The 15,108-nt window shown below is 42.6% G+C and overlaps 1 protein-coding gene across 1 annotated transcript in view; it reads right to left on the bottom strand.

Moving 5' to 3' along the window:
* Positions 1-2,626: 2,626 nt before the first annotated feature.
* Positions 2,627-15,108, bottom strand: part of golph3a (golgi phosphoprotein 3a) — a 117,311-nt gene continuing 104,829 nt past the window's right edge. The window contains exon 4 of the mRNA XM_070868341.1: positions 2,627-5,145. Within this exon, the coding sequence (XP_070724442.1) occupies positions 4,721-5,145 (425 nt within the window). The 3' untranslated portion in view covers positions 2,627-4,720. The remainder of the gene's footprint in view (positions 5,146-15,108) is intronic.

Below are 15,108 nucleotides of genomic sequence, written 5' to 3'. Positions count from 1 at the left end.
ACTAAATATATTCAAAAGGGAGTTAGATGAAGTCCTTACTACTCGGGGGATCAAGGGTTATGGCGAGAAAGCAGGAAGGGGGTACTGAAGTTTCATGTTCAGCCATGAACTCATTGAATGGCGGTGCAGGCTAGAAGGGCTGAATGGCCTGCTCCTGCACCTATTTTCTATGTTTCTATGTTTCTATGAGATGTTGCCTGACCTGCTTACTTCTTCCTACTCCTCCATTGTCAAAATTAATCTCCAATATTAGCATATCCTAATCAGACAATGACCCTGAGATGTTATTATTAACTTAGATGAGACACCTGACAGAGAAAATTTTAATACAAGACATGTGTAAGAGCTGTGACCTGTTAAAGATTAAATAAAGCCACTAATGAGGTTTATAAACCAAAAAAAAAAGCAATGATTTTAATGATTTTTAAGTTTGTCTAATTGTCTTGTGATTTGAGAGGGTGGGGTGGCAATATAGCATTACTGTATATAGTCTTTTAAGCGGTTGCTGTTTACATTGTAAAAGTTGTTGTTGTAAAATTTGCCCACGGACAAATAGGTCGCGGTCAAAGGACTTCGCAATACGCTCTGTACAAAATAAAATTAGAGGGAACATTGGTGCGGAACTCAGGAGGAGGCTGAGATGAATCATTCACTCGGCACTTCTGGCTGAAGATGGTTGCAAACAATTGCTGGGCTCTGCCATCATTGAGGATAGGGACATTCATGGAGCCTCCTTCTCCAATTAGTTGTTTAATTGTCCACCACCATTCATGACTGGATGTGGTAGGACTGCAGAGCTTTGATTTGATCTGTTGATTGTGGGATCACTTAGCTCTACCTGTAGCATGCTGCTTCCACTATTTAGCATGTTTGTAGTCCTGTGTTGTAGCTTCACTAGGTTGGCACCTCATTTTTAAGTACGCCTAGTGCTGCTCCTGACATGCTCTTCTACACTCGTCATTGAACTACAATTGGTCCCCTGACTTGATGGTGATGGTAGAGTGAAGGATATGCCGGGCCATGAGGTTACAGATTGTGGTGAAATACAATTCTGCTGCTGCTGATGGCCCACAGTGCCTCATGGATTCCCAGCTTTGAGCTGCTAGATCTGTTCTGAATCTATCCCATTTAGATTCCATACAGTGGTAGTACCACAAACACAATGGAAGATGTCCTCAGTGTGAAGACAGGACGTCTCTGCAAAGAAAAAGATACATGCATCTTGCTAAAAGGTGCTTAGCAGTGGCTTCTGGGAATTTTATTTTTGCTCTTTGGCACATTTTCCTAGCCCTCGAATGAGATGTTTTAAATATTATATGTCTAGCCTGAAGCAAATCTGTGGAGATCCAGGATTGATGTTTTTTTCTTATACGGTGTTTATTTTAGAAATATTTTTAAGGACTAGATGGTAGGGTCACTAAGAAATTGAGATGGCACTAGAAATCACTGATACATGTTTTAAGCATTTAATTTGTTGGCTTTGAGGTGCTTCCTCATTGGTTAATTTTATTTTTGAAACTTGTCGGTTTGCTTGGGCTTCTCCCTGGCCATATGCATGATGCAGCTATTACTATGCAATATAATTGTTTTTAATAAAAAGGAAGGTGAAGTGAGAGGTTCTATGATACAACATTGATTGTTTTGAAAATCATATCCACGCTCCTACAATTTCATCTTATTCATTGAAAGTACAATAGAGTTCTGCTTATTATACTCATCACACAATATTTGTAAATACTATAACCTTACTCGCTCAACCCAAAATACCAATACTAAATTAATAACTCCATAGCGAAAGCCTCTGTGGATTACAACTCGCTCTAGAGTGTTGGTATTTTCCATCTCTTTAAACAACCCCATGCTACTCAGTTGTCAGGAAGCCTGCGCACAGAATTTAATACCATTACGACTAAAAAGTAAAAAAGTTGCAACTTGCATTGTCTGGTTGAAGTAGTTCATAGGAAAACATTTTACATACCATGGTTCAAAGACAGGTTTTTTTTGTTACTGGGATGGTTATAATTTCCTTTCTGGCAGCGTGAACGACAAGTTATGAAATAGAAATTAAAAAGCAAGCATGGAAAAGCAGTTAAAATTAAATAAGATCAACTCAAATGCTTATAGAAATAGGAAGTTGATCTTGAGGAAAGTAGTCATATTTCACATGAATCAGAGTGAAAGTCACAAAGTACGACACAAAGCATACCCTTAAAAATGACAGATATAAATGCCGCTATTCTATATGCTTTTTAAAGTCACATTTCCATGTCTGAAGTCCCAAGTTTGGACCGCTTGGGCCTTTGCATTCTCCACAGCCATCATTGATGTTCCATAAGCCAACAGGAGGCAGACAGACCTCTTTCCGAACAGTTTATCCTTGTATAGAAGGAGTGTAGAGTATGGTGTATAGATAGGAGTATTCTACCATGTCAGAAGATACCAGCACAACTTGCATATGGCAAATGGAAAACTTCAAATCCACTTTGGATGTCTAGCACAGAGATCTAGGATTCAATCAGAGCTTATACTTCTGCATAATGCTTTCTTGTGTGACATGTCAAAACAGAATACACCTCTATAAATATTACTTATGAGAATGAATAAATGCATAAATGTGCTCTATTCAGGCACTTTCAAAATCATAGTTTATTAACTGAAAGGTAAAAAGCTAGTATACAGATCAGGGATCCCTTTAATTTCAAGTCTACAGTTCTACACCATCTTGTATTTTTGCTCTGAATATTTAAACAAAAATAATTCACAAATACCTGTAAGCCCCACCATTAGTATGCAGTATATCTTGAATCACTGTATTTCTAATCATCTCCTTGTTATATATACATATGGTGAAACCAGCAGCAATGAAGCAAGCAGTGGAAAGAGCTCACAGGTTAAAAAAGCCAATAATTTCATATGATATGCTAAATCAAGTTATATGTAAAACTAATAAAATCTGTGCCATAATTGGAATATTTGCTATCCCTCAAAGGAACAACCTTAATAATTACAGTGGCTGTCATTGCTACAAACAATCCACATGCCATGCCTATAAAAGAACATTTCCAAGGTTGATATTAATTAAAAATTAACAATATTTGCAGAAACCAAAAATTGTGATTTCACATCATGTTTCAGTGTACAAAGAACAAAGAAATGAAAAAATTGCACTCAGCTTGCTATCGGTCACAAACGTTCTTTGACATGAAACATATTCTTTACAATGACATAGAATTAACTTGTACTGTACATTGAATAACATAATAAAAGGCTATGCATAGGTCAAAGTACCTGCAAGGTACTTTTCCACATACATCAAAATCACATACAAGAGTTTTGCACATGCTTTACAGATGAAGCCCCTTTTCACCATATATCAGTGGCTAAGCACAGATGAGGCCAGGTGTAGAATTCATTGTGTCTTGCAAAAAACTAGGATGGGGTAGGTAAATATACAAGTCTATAAGTTGAACTATATACATAATATACTGGAATGTTGGCTATCCCAGAATTGCTTCCATTTAAAATTAGGAATTGATGGACCACTGTTAGAAGACCTCCTCTGCCAACTAAGTTGATGTAATAATTTAAAAAGAGAGATGCCTTACAAAAAAGTATATATGTAACAAAAACATATAAAGTTACAAAACTAACAGAAATCTTCAAACTTTAAAGAGACTGTTATTATTCTGTTCTGTTACAGGGGCAGGACTGAAAAGAGGGAGAAAATGCACATACTGACAATCTAGTTCCAATGGAGGAGAATCTCTCACTGAGAAAACACAACTAAATTGTAGCTATGGAAATATTTTTCCATGTTTCTTTCATACATGAACCAGAAGATGATGCCATTTCCTGACATGTATTTTTAAGATTTATCAGATGTGTACAAGCTTTTTTGTGTTTTATGATTTTATTAATTTACATGTGCACGCCTATTTTTCCAATGTTCATTGTGAGCAGTAATGTCAATAGTTTCACTGCTGTCATTACAATGAATACTTACTTTCACTGGAATGAAAAGATCACTTTTGGTGGCATTTTACAATTGATGCCACACACAAACAATAACGTAATACTGTAAAGCTTCACTTAAACTTCTAAATGTAGTGTGCATGGGCCCCCTAAATTTCAGTAACTGGCTTTAAAAGGATGGGGGGGGGGACTACACACATTCTCTTATATATCTCATCTTTATAAGAAGATTGACATTAATTTAAACTGTAGAAGAAAACGCTGCAGTAAAAATGCAGATCTTTAGTGTTTTATACTGCAGCAATTGAATCTTTTTTTAAATTGTGGCAATGCAGTTTACAGTCCAGATAAATGCATACTTGATCCAAATATAAAACCCACCATCCCCATTCACTCCTATTACATAAAAATGCTGACAGACATAAAATATCTTGGCAGACTGGTTATGAATTTATCAGGAATAAACTGCATTTGCTTTTTTTTGACACTATCAATCATTTCAATGTACCTGGGAGTAGAGAATTGGACATGCCACAAAATAAAGTTGATCGTATCTCTTTGGCTGTACTAAATGCAGCGTTTCATAGGCCATTTATGAATCAATCTTCCTCGATTAATTGCAAACAAAGCCTCTAGCAGCTTCGAAAGGAAATAACAAATGTTATGGAAAAAAACTACAGTTTAAGGAGTATATGAATAATAATGAGGAAAAACAGGAAAAAATATACTTCATATAATTCGATAAATTTTACTTAGTAAAGGCTGCCACTACAGCCCAAAGCAATTCATTTGTATTAGACTTCATAGATTCAACTTCAGGATCCAAGTCCAGTAGCTGTCGTACTCTTTTCATGGCCAAGTCATAATGTTCATCCAAGAGTGGGGCAAAAGCATTCTCCAGTACATCCGAGGCATGGGCTAAATAAATGAGGGCGAGCAGGCGCTTGTCCATCCGGTGAGGGTCATTCACCCACTTATCCAGCACCGCTTCCTGCACTTTTTTGATGAGACGCTGCTTGATGACATTGTTGGTAAGGGGGTGAGTTGTCATGTCGAACAGCAGGAAGTTCTGTTTCTCTGTAGTCAATACACCTTTCTCCACCAGGTTTTTAGCCAATCGTTCACGGACATTTCGTAATTGATAGTGTAGTTTTAATGGATTCCACGTTTCACCTTAGGGTGTGAAAGGAAAGAAAGAAGAAACATGCATAATTAGTACTTCACCCTTGTATATGATGGAAGCTGGAACAAATTGTGCAGAAATTTAACAAACTTGAAGTTCAAATTCATTAGAAATGATGTTTTCTGTAAATCTGAATAATGTCAGAGGATCCAACAATCCACTAACATTTTAAACATATTTCCAAGTATAATGTTTATAAAATAACTAAAGCAAAGCTGGAACAAGTTAACATTAAACATAGAGATACTCTCTCAGATTGGCCCTTCTATTTATATAACAAATGCTTCAATCTTGAGTGTGCAATGAAATAGCACATGGTCCTTTCAACTCCAGTTTTAAACCTGTCCCAACTAACAAAGTAAGTCTCCTCTCTCTGCTGGCTGCAAAGGTCTTCATGGAATGAGTTACACTGTCTCAAATGGGTTTCAACAAGTAGCTGCAAGCACAAAAGAGGTTGGTTTGTATGAGCAACAGGGAAAATTCATATAAGTGCAGTGGGGTGCCCTTCCGAGATTAGAGTCAAGGCACACATTGGAGTAGATGTAGTTATTCTTTGCAACTAGCTACGTTATTCCTCACCTGACAGCACTTGCCATTAACAAAAGTGGAAAAGTGCTCCATTTACCAGCACAAATACACTTCACCATCAGCAAAAACATAACTACAAAATTAAAAATATTCAAAAGCAGCATTCAAGATGTTAGAACCAATGTAAGACTCGGTGTAACTAAGCACATTTTTCAAGCATGTGATGGTCACAATAATCAAACTTCATCTGTAGAAGCTTTAGAGTTCTTAAAAGAGGCATCATGGCATGATTTTTTTAAAATTCTTTCATGGGATGTGGGCGTCACTGGCAAGGCAGCATTTATTGCCCATCCCTAATTGCCCTTGAGAAGGCGGTGGTGAGCCGCCGCCTTGAACCGCTGCAGTTTGTGTGGTGAAGGTATTCCCAAATTTCTTAGACATGCATCGTCTACAGTCCTAACTCTCGCACAGGTCTTAGTATCATCTGCAAAATGTTTCCAGATTGTGCCCCCAAAACCAACATCCAGATCATTAATAAAAATAGTAAAGGGCAACGGTCCCAAAACCAATCACTATGGGACACCACTGGTGACCGGTCTCCCAGCAGATCCAAATCCATCTATTACTTTACAAGCTCATGGTCTACAGGGTTGTAGTAATATCCGCCCTCCTGTATGGCTCAGAGACATGGACCATGTACAGTAGACACCAAGTTGCTGGAGAAATACCACCAACGATGCCTCCGCAAGATCCTACAAATCCCCTGGGGGGACAGACGCACCAACATTAGCGTCCTCGACCAGGCCAACATCCCTAGCATTGAAGCACTGACCACAGCTGATCAGCTCCACTGGGCAGGCCACATCGTTCACAAGCCAGACACGAGACTCCCAAAGCAAGCGCTCTACGCGGAACTCCTTCATGTCAAACGAGCCAAAGGTGGGCAGAGGAAACGTTACAGGGATACCCTCAAAGCCTCCCTGAAAAAGTGCAACATCCCCACTGATACCTGGGAGTCAAAGATTGCCTTAAGTGGAGGAAGTGCATCCGGGAGGGCGCTGAGCACCTCGAGTCTCATCACCGAGAGCTTGCAGAAATCAAGCGCAGGCAGAGGAAAGAGCGTGCAGCAAACCTGTCCCACTCACCCTTTCCCTCAACGACTATCTGTCCCACCTGTGACAGAGTCTGTGGCTCTCTATTGACTGTTCAGCCACCTAAGGACTCATTTTAAGATTGGAAGCAAGTCTTCCTCGATTCCGAGGGACTGCCTATGATGACATCCTGCCAGCCAGTTCTCAATCCAGCTCAATATATTACCACTAATACCGCAGGCTTTGATATTATAGAGAAATCTCTTGTGTGGTACCTTATCAAAAGCTTTTTCGAAATCTAAGTAGACTATGTTGGTGTTCCAATATACAGTGCCTCTATGCCACATCACTTTTTAAGTATATGGATGACACTGGCAAAGCCACATTGATTGTCTATCCCTGATTGAATGGAGATGGTGGTGGCAGTAGTAGTACAACGCCTTCTCCATAAACCACTGCACTTAGGGCTCCCACAATTGGAACTACAGAATATTGACCCAGCAAAAAAGGAACGCCAATATATATCTGTCAGGAAGGTGTGTGACTTGGTGGCGAAGTTTGTGGTGATGATGTTCACACGACAGTCTACTCTTGCCCTCTTGGTAGACATCATCATATCATAGGCAGTCCCTTGAAATCGAGGAAGACTTTCTTCCATGCTAAAAGTGAGTTCTCAGGTGGCTGTACAGTCCAATACAGGAATTGCAATCTCTGTAACAAGTGGGGCAGATAGTGGTTGAAGGAAAGGGTGGGTGGGGAGCCTGGTTTGCCGCACATTCCTTCTGCTGTCTGCACTTGGTTTCTGCACGCTCTCGGCGACGAGACTCGAGGTACTCATCACCCTCCCAGATGCTCTTCCTCTAATTAAGGCGGTCTTGGGCCAGGGATTCCCAGATGCCGGTTGGGATGTTACATTTTATCAAGGAGGCTTTGAGTGTACAGTGGCCTGAGCGAGAACATTGACGTGGGTGCATCTGTCCTCCTAATGGATTTGTAGGATCTTGCGAAGGCAGCGCTGGTGGTACTTCTCCAGCGCTTTGAGTGCCTGCTGTATATAGTCCACGTCTGAGCCATATATGATCAGGCCAACATCCCCAGCATCGAAGCACTGACCACACGTAACCAGCTCTGTTGGGCGGGCCACATCATCCGCTAGCCCGACTTGAGACTCCCTAAGTAAGTGCTCTACTTGGAACTCCTACACGGCAAGCGAGCCCAAGGTGGGCAGAGGAAACACATCAAAGACACCCTCAAAGCCTCCTTGATAAAGTGCAACATCCCCACCTGGGAATCCCCTGCCAAAGACGGTCCTAGGTGGAGAAAGAGCATCCGGTAAGGCGCTGAGCACCTCAAATCTCGTCGCTGAGAGCATGCAGAAATCAAGCGCAGGCAGCGGGAGGAGCGTGCGGCAAACCAGACTCCCCACCCACCCTTTCCTTCAACGACTGTCTGTCCCACCTGTGACAGAGACTGTAATTTCCGCATTGGACTGTACAGTCACCTGAGAACTCACTTTTAGCGTGGAAGCAAGTCTTCCTCGATTTCGAGGGACTGCCTATGATGATGATGTTGGCCTGAGTGAGAACAATGACATTGATGCATCGATCCTCCCAATGGATTTGCAGGATCTTGCGGAGGCAGCGCTGGTGGTACTTCTCCAGTGCTTTGAGGTGCCTGCTGTATATAGTCCACGTCTCAGCCATACAGGAGGCAGGTATCACTACTGCCCTGTAGACCATAAGCTTGGTGCCAGATTTGAGGTTACGGCTTTCAAACACTCTCTTCCTCAGGCGACCGAAGGCTGCGCTGGCACACGGGAAGCGGTGTTGGACCTCATCATCGATGTCTGCCCTTGCTGATAGTATAGTCCCAAGGTATGTAAATTGTCCACGTTGTCCAAGGCCGAGCTGTGGATTTTGATGACCGGGGTGCAGTGCTGTGTGGTGGGGTCAGGTTGGTGGAGGACCGTTGTCCTACAGATGTTTAGCGTAAGGCCCATGCTTTCGTACGCCTCAGTGAAAGTGTTGAAGATGGCTTGGAGTTCGGTCTCTTGGTAGGAGAGGTTGCAGGAAAGAGAGTTGCTGCCACAGTAACCTTGCTGAGTTGCTTCAGTGCATTCTGCAAATCATAATCACAGTGCGCTAGTAGCGGTGGTGTTCGATATGGAGTTCAGGCATTGATCAAGCAAACTGCTTTGTGCTGGATGGTGTTGCGCTTGAGTGCTATTGTGGTGCACTCAGAAAGTGGTGAGCATTCTATCACACACCTTGTAGATGGTGGAGAGGCTTTGAAGACTCAGGAGGTGAGCTACGCATTGTACAATACCCAATATCCCTGTCCTGCTTCTGTAGCTAAGTTGCTGATATGGCTGGTCCAGTTTAGCTTCGAGTCAATGGTGACCCCCAAGACGTTGATGGTGAGGAACTTGAGAAATGATTGTTCTAGTTAATTTCAAAGGGGACGGTTGGGCTTTCTCTTGCTCAAAATGATCATAAACAGAAACAAAGGTGGTGTGAATGTTATCTGCCACTTGTCATCACATGCTTAAATGTTAGCCAGGTGCAACTCTAGGCTGGCATGGGCTGCTTCATTATTGGATGAAGCTGAACACTCAAATAATCAGTAAACAGCGCTAAATCTGACCTATGACAGGAGGAAAGTAATTGATGAAGCAGCAGAAGATGGCTGTGCCAATGCTGCTTCCCTGAAAAACTCCTGTAGTAATGTATGGGGACTGTGATGATTTGGTCTCCAACAACCACACCATCTTCATTTGCATCAGTTATAACTCCAGCCACTAGAGGATTTTCCCTTTGACCCTCAGTTTTCCCAGGGCCCTTAGTCGAATGATCGAATGATGCCTTGATAGAGGGTACCGACTCTTCTCTCTCCTTTGGCATTCAGCTCATGTTTATGTCTGGATCAAGGCATAGATTAGGTCAGGAACCCAAACAAAGCTTCGGTGAGCAGGTTATTGGTAAGTAGGTGTTATGTGATGGCTCTATTGATGACTACTTCCATAACTTTACTGATGATTGAAAGATGATTGATTGTGAGGTAATTGGCTGGTTAGATTTATCCAGTTTTTTTCCAAATTGCCAGATTGATGCAAGTGTCATAACTGTGCTGGAGACACAGCTTGACAAGATCATCAGTTAGCTCTATTTTTTTTAATAAATTATTTGTTCTCAGGATATGGGTGTCGCTAGCACGGTCTGCATTTACTGTTCATCCTTAGTTGCCCTCGAGAATATGGTGGTGAGCCACCTTCTTGAACCGCTACAGTCCATGTGGTAAAGGTACTCTCAGTGTTGTTACATAGGGAGTTCCAGGATTTTGGCCCAGTGACTATGAAGGAATAGCGATATATGTCCAAGTTGGGATGGTGTGTGATCTGGAGGGGAACTTGGAGGTGGTGCTGTTCCAATGCAACTGCTGCCCTTGTCCTTCTAGATGGTGGAGGTCGTGGTTTTGGGAGGTAGTGTCGAAGGAGCCTTGACGAGTTGCTGCAGTGTATCCTATGGATAGTACAGCCACAGTGAGACGGTGGTGAAGGGGATGTTTAGTCTAGTAGGTGAAGTGCTGATCAAACAAATTGCTTTATCTTGGATGGTGTCGAGCTTCTTGGATGTTGGTGAAGCTGCTCCCATCCAAGCAAGTGAAGAGTATTCCATCAACTCCTCACATGTGCCTTTTAGATGGTGCAGAGGCTTGGGGAGTCAGGTGGTGCGCCACCCGCCACAGAATACCCAGGCTCAGACCTGCTCTAGGAGCCTTGGCATTTATGTGGCTGGACCAGTTGAGTTTCTTGTCAACGGCAACCTCCAGGATGTTCATGATGGGAGATTCAGCAATGGCAATGCAATTGAATGTCACGGGGAAGGCAGCGATGTCTTGGGGCGTTGATGATTGGCCTCCAACAACCACAACCATCTTCCTTTGTGCTAGGCATGTACGCAGCCTCTGGAGAGTTTTCCCCTGATCCCCATTTACTTCAGTTTTACTTGGCCTCTTTGATGCCATGCTTGGTCGAATGTTGCCTTGATGTCAAGGTCAAGGACAGTCACTCTCCTCTCACCTCTGGAATTCAGCTCTTCTTTCCAAGGTTGGATCAAGGCTGTAATGAGATCTGGAGCCGAGTAGTCCTGGTGGAAACCAAACTGAGCATCGGTGAGCAAGTTATTGGTGAGTAAGTGGCACTTGACAGCACTGTTAATTACTCCTTCCAACATTTTAAAGATGATTTAGAACAGGATAATAGGACGGTAATTGCCCAGGTTGGATTTGTCCTGCTTTGTGTGTAGTACATAGCGAGGCATTTTTCCACATTGTTGAAACGATGCTTGTGTTGTAGCTGTACTAGAACAGCTTGGCTAGAGGCACGGCTAGTTCTGGAGCAAAGCTCTTCAGTACTACAGCCGAGATGTTGTTGAGTCCCGTAGCCTTTCCCATAGTCTAGTGCACTTATCTGTTTCTTGACATCATGTGGAGTGAATCAAATTGGCTGAAGATTGGCATCTGTGATGGTGAGGACCTCAGGAGGAGGCAGAGAAGGATCATCCACTCAGCACTTGTGGCTGAGACCAGGATGGGAAAACAGAAGGGTAATGGAGAGATTAGGATGAGGAATCAAAGGCACAGCCAAAGAGGGTATTTAGGTTTTGGAAGCAGAGTGAAGTGTGGCAAGGCAGAAGGAGCTGCTTTGAATTTCAACAGGTAGCAGCATAGTTACTGAACATGTAGCCACTGAAAGCAGAGGGAGCAAGGGACGAGGAAAAATGTTAGAGGAGTAGGGTGTGTGTGCAGGATAGAATTTAGGTAGGATGGGCAAAATTATGGAGAGATTGAAAAAATAAAATTCTTTCTAAAAATCAAAATATTAGGACAGAGGGAGCCAATAGTACTGCGAGAGGATGGAAGTGGAACTTAATATTATCAATCCTCTTGATTTTAGGTAACAGTTCTGTACCACTTTGAAGGTTTGGATGTTTCCCTAGTGCCTTGGTGACTAGAACTGCAACATTCAAGATCTGGCCTGTACTGCACGCCTCTATTGTTTTGGCAATGTAGCTCTGCATTTGTGCTTTGAGCTGTACTGGACATGACTGGACATGATCAGTGCTGAATCTACTTACAATCGCAGACCCTCTTCAGCTAGTTTAGCACCATTAACCTCGATCTCCAATTCTTTCCCCAACTTTCTTGCACTTATCAGTATTAAATTTGTTCAGAGTGCTTCCGACTACTCTCTGCCCCAGTTTGGCATCATATTCAAATCTGACCAACATATTTTGTGTTTCTGAATCTAGCTTACTTGTACAGATCATAAATGGGAGCAGGACCAGTAGGGATTCTTGGTTATGTGAATCCAAGCAGCATTGTCTGCCCCTTGATTGCATCCCAGAGGTAAAAATAGAGAGTTTACTACTGATCAAAATAAAAAACAAGAAATATATAGTGTGGCCATCAAATGGCAACTTCACCAATTTGCTGCTGAAGAATTGCTGCCAGATGACCAGGTTTTTAAGGGTTAACCCCCTTTACACCTCAAAATGAGAAACTCTCTCACGATGGAACTCAACGGATCAATTTTTTGTGTCACCAACATTGACATTGAAACTACTACCACAAAGTGAGATTTTAACAGCTATTATTTCTGCCAGAGAAGTGTTCTTCTTTGGCGCTTAATTTACTGAAATATGTCCACTTCCAGTACAAAGTAACCATAAAATTAGCCACTAGAAAAGTTACCCTGATTACTAAATACATTGCATAGTGCAATATTGAGCCATAAAGACTAGGACAATTCTAAGTTTGTCAATGTCAACTGAGACAGCGGAGGAAGCACTATATCATTGATCTCAATTTCACAGGAGAAAAATTGGGTCGATTTGGCACCTCTGATCATTATCAAATGACTACTTGCTGAAAAGTAGACTAGGACCAGATCGTAGTCAGTTGTGACACATTCAAATAATCTACCAACTTTCATGCCTAACTCACATGAATTGTCACTTGGGAGAAGTACCCCAGCATGAATCAGCTCCTTCAGAACAGCAAGGAAAGAATACAAAACTGCAACAGTAGTATCGAGTGATAAAACATAATGGGGGAAAATTACGGTCTGAGGCTTCCTTCGTACGAATGCCTCCGACCCGAAAAAAAATCTAAGAAAGTACCTGGGGTCCCGGAGGAAAGTAGGATTCCGGTCGGAGGCCTAGATTCGTTGCACAGTACATGGGAAGATGCCTTTCAGGTACGTATGTACAAGCTGGAGTCACATGGGCCTGGACCACCATTCACTATGCAGTATTCTCATTGATAAAAATGGGAGCTCTGTTTGTATGGACTTCCATCATTATCAATGAGAAAACCCCATAAAACACCAAAACACAGCATAATAAATAATTAAAACACCTCACATATTTAAAATGAATTGTAATTAAATGTTTTAGAAAAAATATATATTTTTTGGAATTTTTTTAATGTGTTTTAATAGTGTTAAACATAAACTTACCTTAATGGACAGAGATTTTAATATAAAAATGAGTGTTGAAATTTAAATTTTATATGTTTTAAAACTTTTATGCTGGTAAAAGTAAGCTATGCGTCTGCTTTTACCAGGCGTAAAAGTTTGAAGGACATTCGCTGGGCATGAGTTGGGCAAATAGCCCAATCTCTCCTGTACGGATGTCCTTCCTTCTCTCTCTCTCTCTCTCTCTCTCTCTGTCGGATACGGAGGATCTGTCTTTAGAAATCTTGACAGATCGGAAAAGCCGGTTTTCGGCTTTTGCGAGGCCTTGCCGGGTCCGTGCGCACTTCGTACGGACCCGGCAAAGCCGGAATTTTTGACCCAATCATTTTTACATGGTTACTCAAGTGAATCATGTCCTCCCAGGGGATTTGCAGGATCTTGCGGAGACATCATTGGTAATGTATCTCCAGCGACTTGAGGTGCCTTCTATACATCATCCATGCCTCAGATCCATACAGGAGGGCGGGTATTACTACAGCCCTGTAGACCACGAGTTTGATGGTAGATTTGAGGGCCTGGTCTTCAAACACTCTTTTCCTCAGATGGCCGAAGGCTGTGCTGGCGCACTGGAGGCGATGCTGAATCTCCGCATCAATGTCTGCCTTTGTTGATAAGAGGCTCCCGAGATACGGGAAATGGTCTATGTTGTCCAGGGCCGCGCCGTGGATCTTGATGATTGGAGGGCAGTGCTGTGCGGCGGTGACAGGCTGGTGAAGGACCTTTGTCTTACGGATGTTAAGCATAAGGCCCATGCTTTCATATGCCTCAGTGAATACATTGACTATATCCTGGAGTTCAGCCTCTGAATCTGCACGGACGAAAGCGTCGTCCACATACTGCAGCTCAATGACAGAGGTTGGGTTGATCTTGGACCTGGCCCGGAGGCAGTGTAGGTTAAACAGCTTCCCACTGGTTCTGTAGTTTAGTTCCACTCCAGCGGGGAGCTTGTTGATTGTAAGGTGGAGCATGGCGGTGAGGAAGATTAAGAAGAGGGTTGGAGCGATAACGCAGCCCTGTTTGACCCCGGTCCGGACGTGAATTGGGGCTGTAATGGATCCGTTGGTAAGGATCACGGCCTGCATGTCATTGTGAAGCAGGTGAAGGATGTTGACAAACTTTTGGGGGCATCCGAAATGGAGGCGAACGCTCCATACACCCTCACGGTTGACAGTGTCAAAGGCCTTTGTAAGGTCGAAAAAGGCCATGTATAAGGGCTGGCGCTGCTCCCTGCATCTTTCCTGCAACTGGCGCGCTGCAAAGATCAAGTCTGTTGTGCCCCGTGGGGGACGAAATCTGCACTGTGACTCCGGGAGGAGCTCCTCGGCCACAGGGAGAAGACGATTGAGGAGAACTCGAGCGACAACTTTCCTCGTGGCTGATGATAGGGAGATTCTCCTGTAATTGCTGCAGTCAGACTTGTCCCCTTTTTTAAAGCATAATACAGTGCACGTAACCAATCAGAAGGTAATTAATTTCAAAGATCTGCCAGTTAAGATACAGTTATTATCAATGCACTGCACCAACCAGTGCAGTTTGCAATATTTCTGTTAATAAAGATTTTTACAATTGTACAAAATAAAATACCTTATATACTGCAAGTTGCACCACATTCAGAACATACATTTGGGGACAGAAACTCTTTTGAGTTGAATCTGGAAACCTAGGAGATGAGGAGGCTTCAATAAGGGGAAAGGTGTCGCCACCCATGAGCCACGTTTCAGTCCAAGCCAGGATGTCAATGCAATCACCCCAATAAAGCTGTGGGTGGCAAGGGTCTTGTTCATGAATGGACATTCAAA

Source organism: Pristiophorus japonicus, chromosome 2, assembly GCF_044704955.1.
Source record: "Pristiophorus japonicus isolate sPriJap1 chromosome 2, sPriJap1.hap1, whole genome shotgun sequence".
NCBI lineage: Eukaryota > Metazoa > Chordata > Chondrichthyes > Pristiophoridae > Pristiophorus > Pristiophorus japonicus.
The sequence above is the reverse complement of the archived record's forward strand: the minus strand, read 5'-3'. Positions and strand labels throughout refer to the sequence as shown.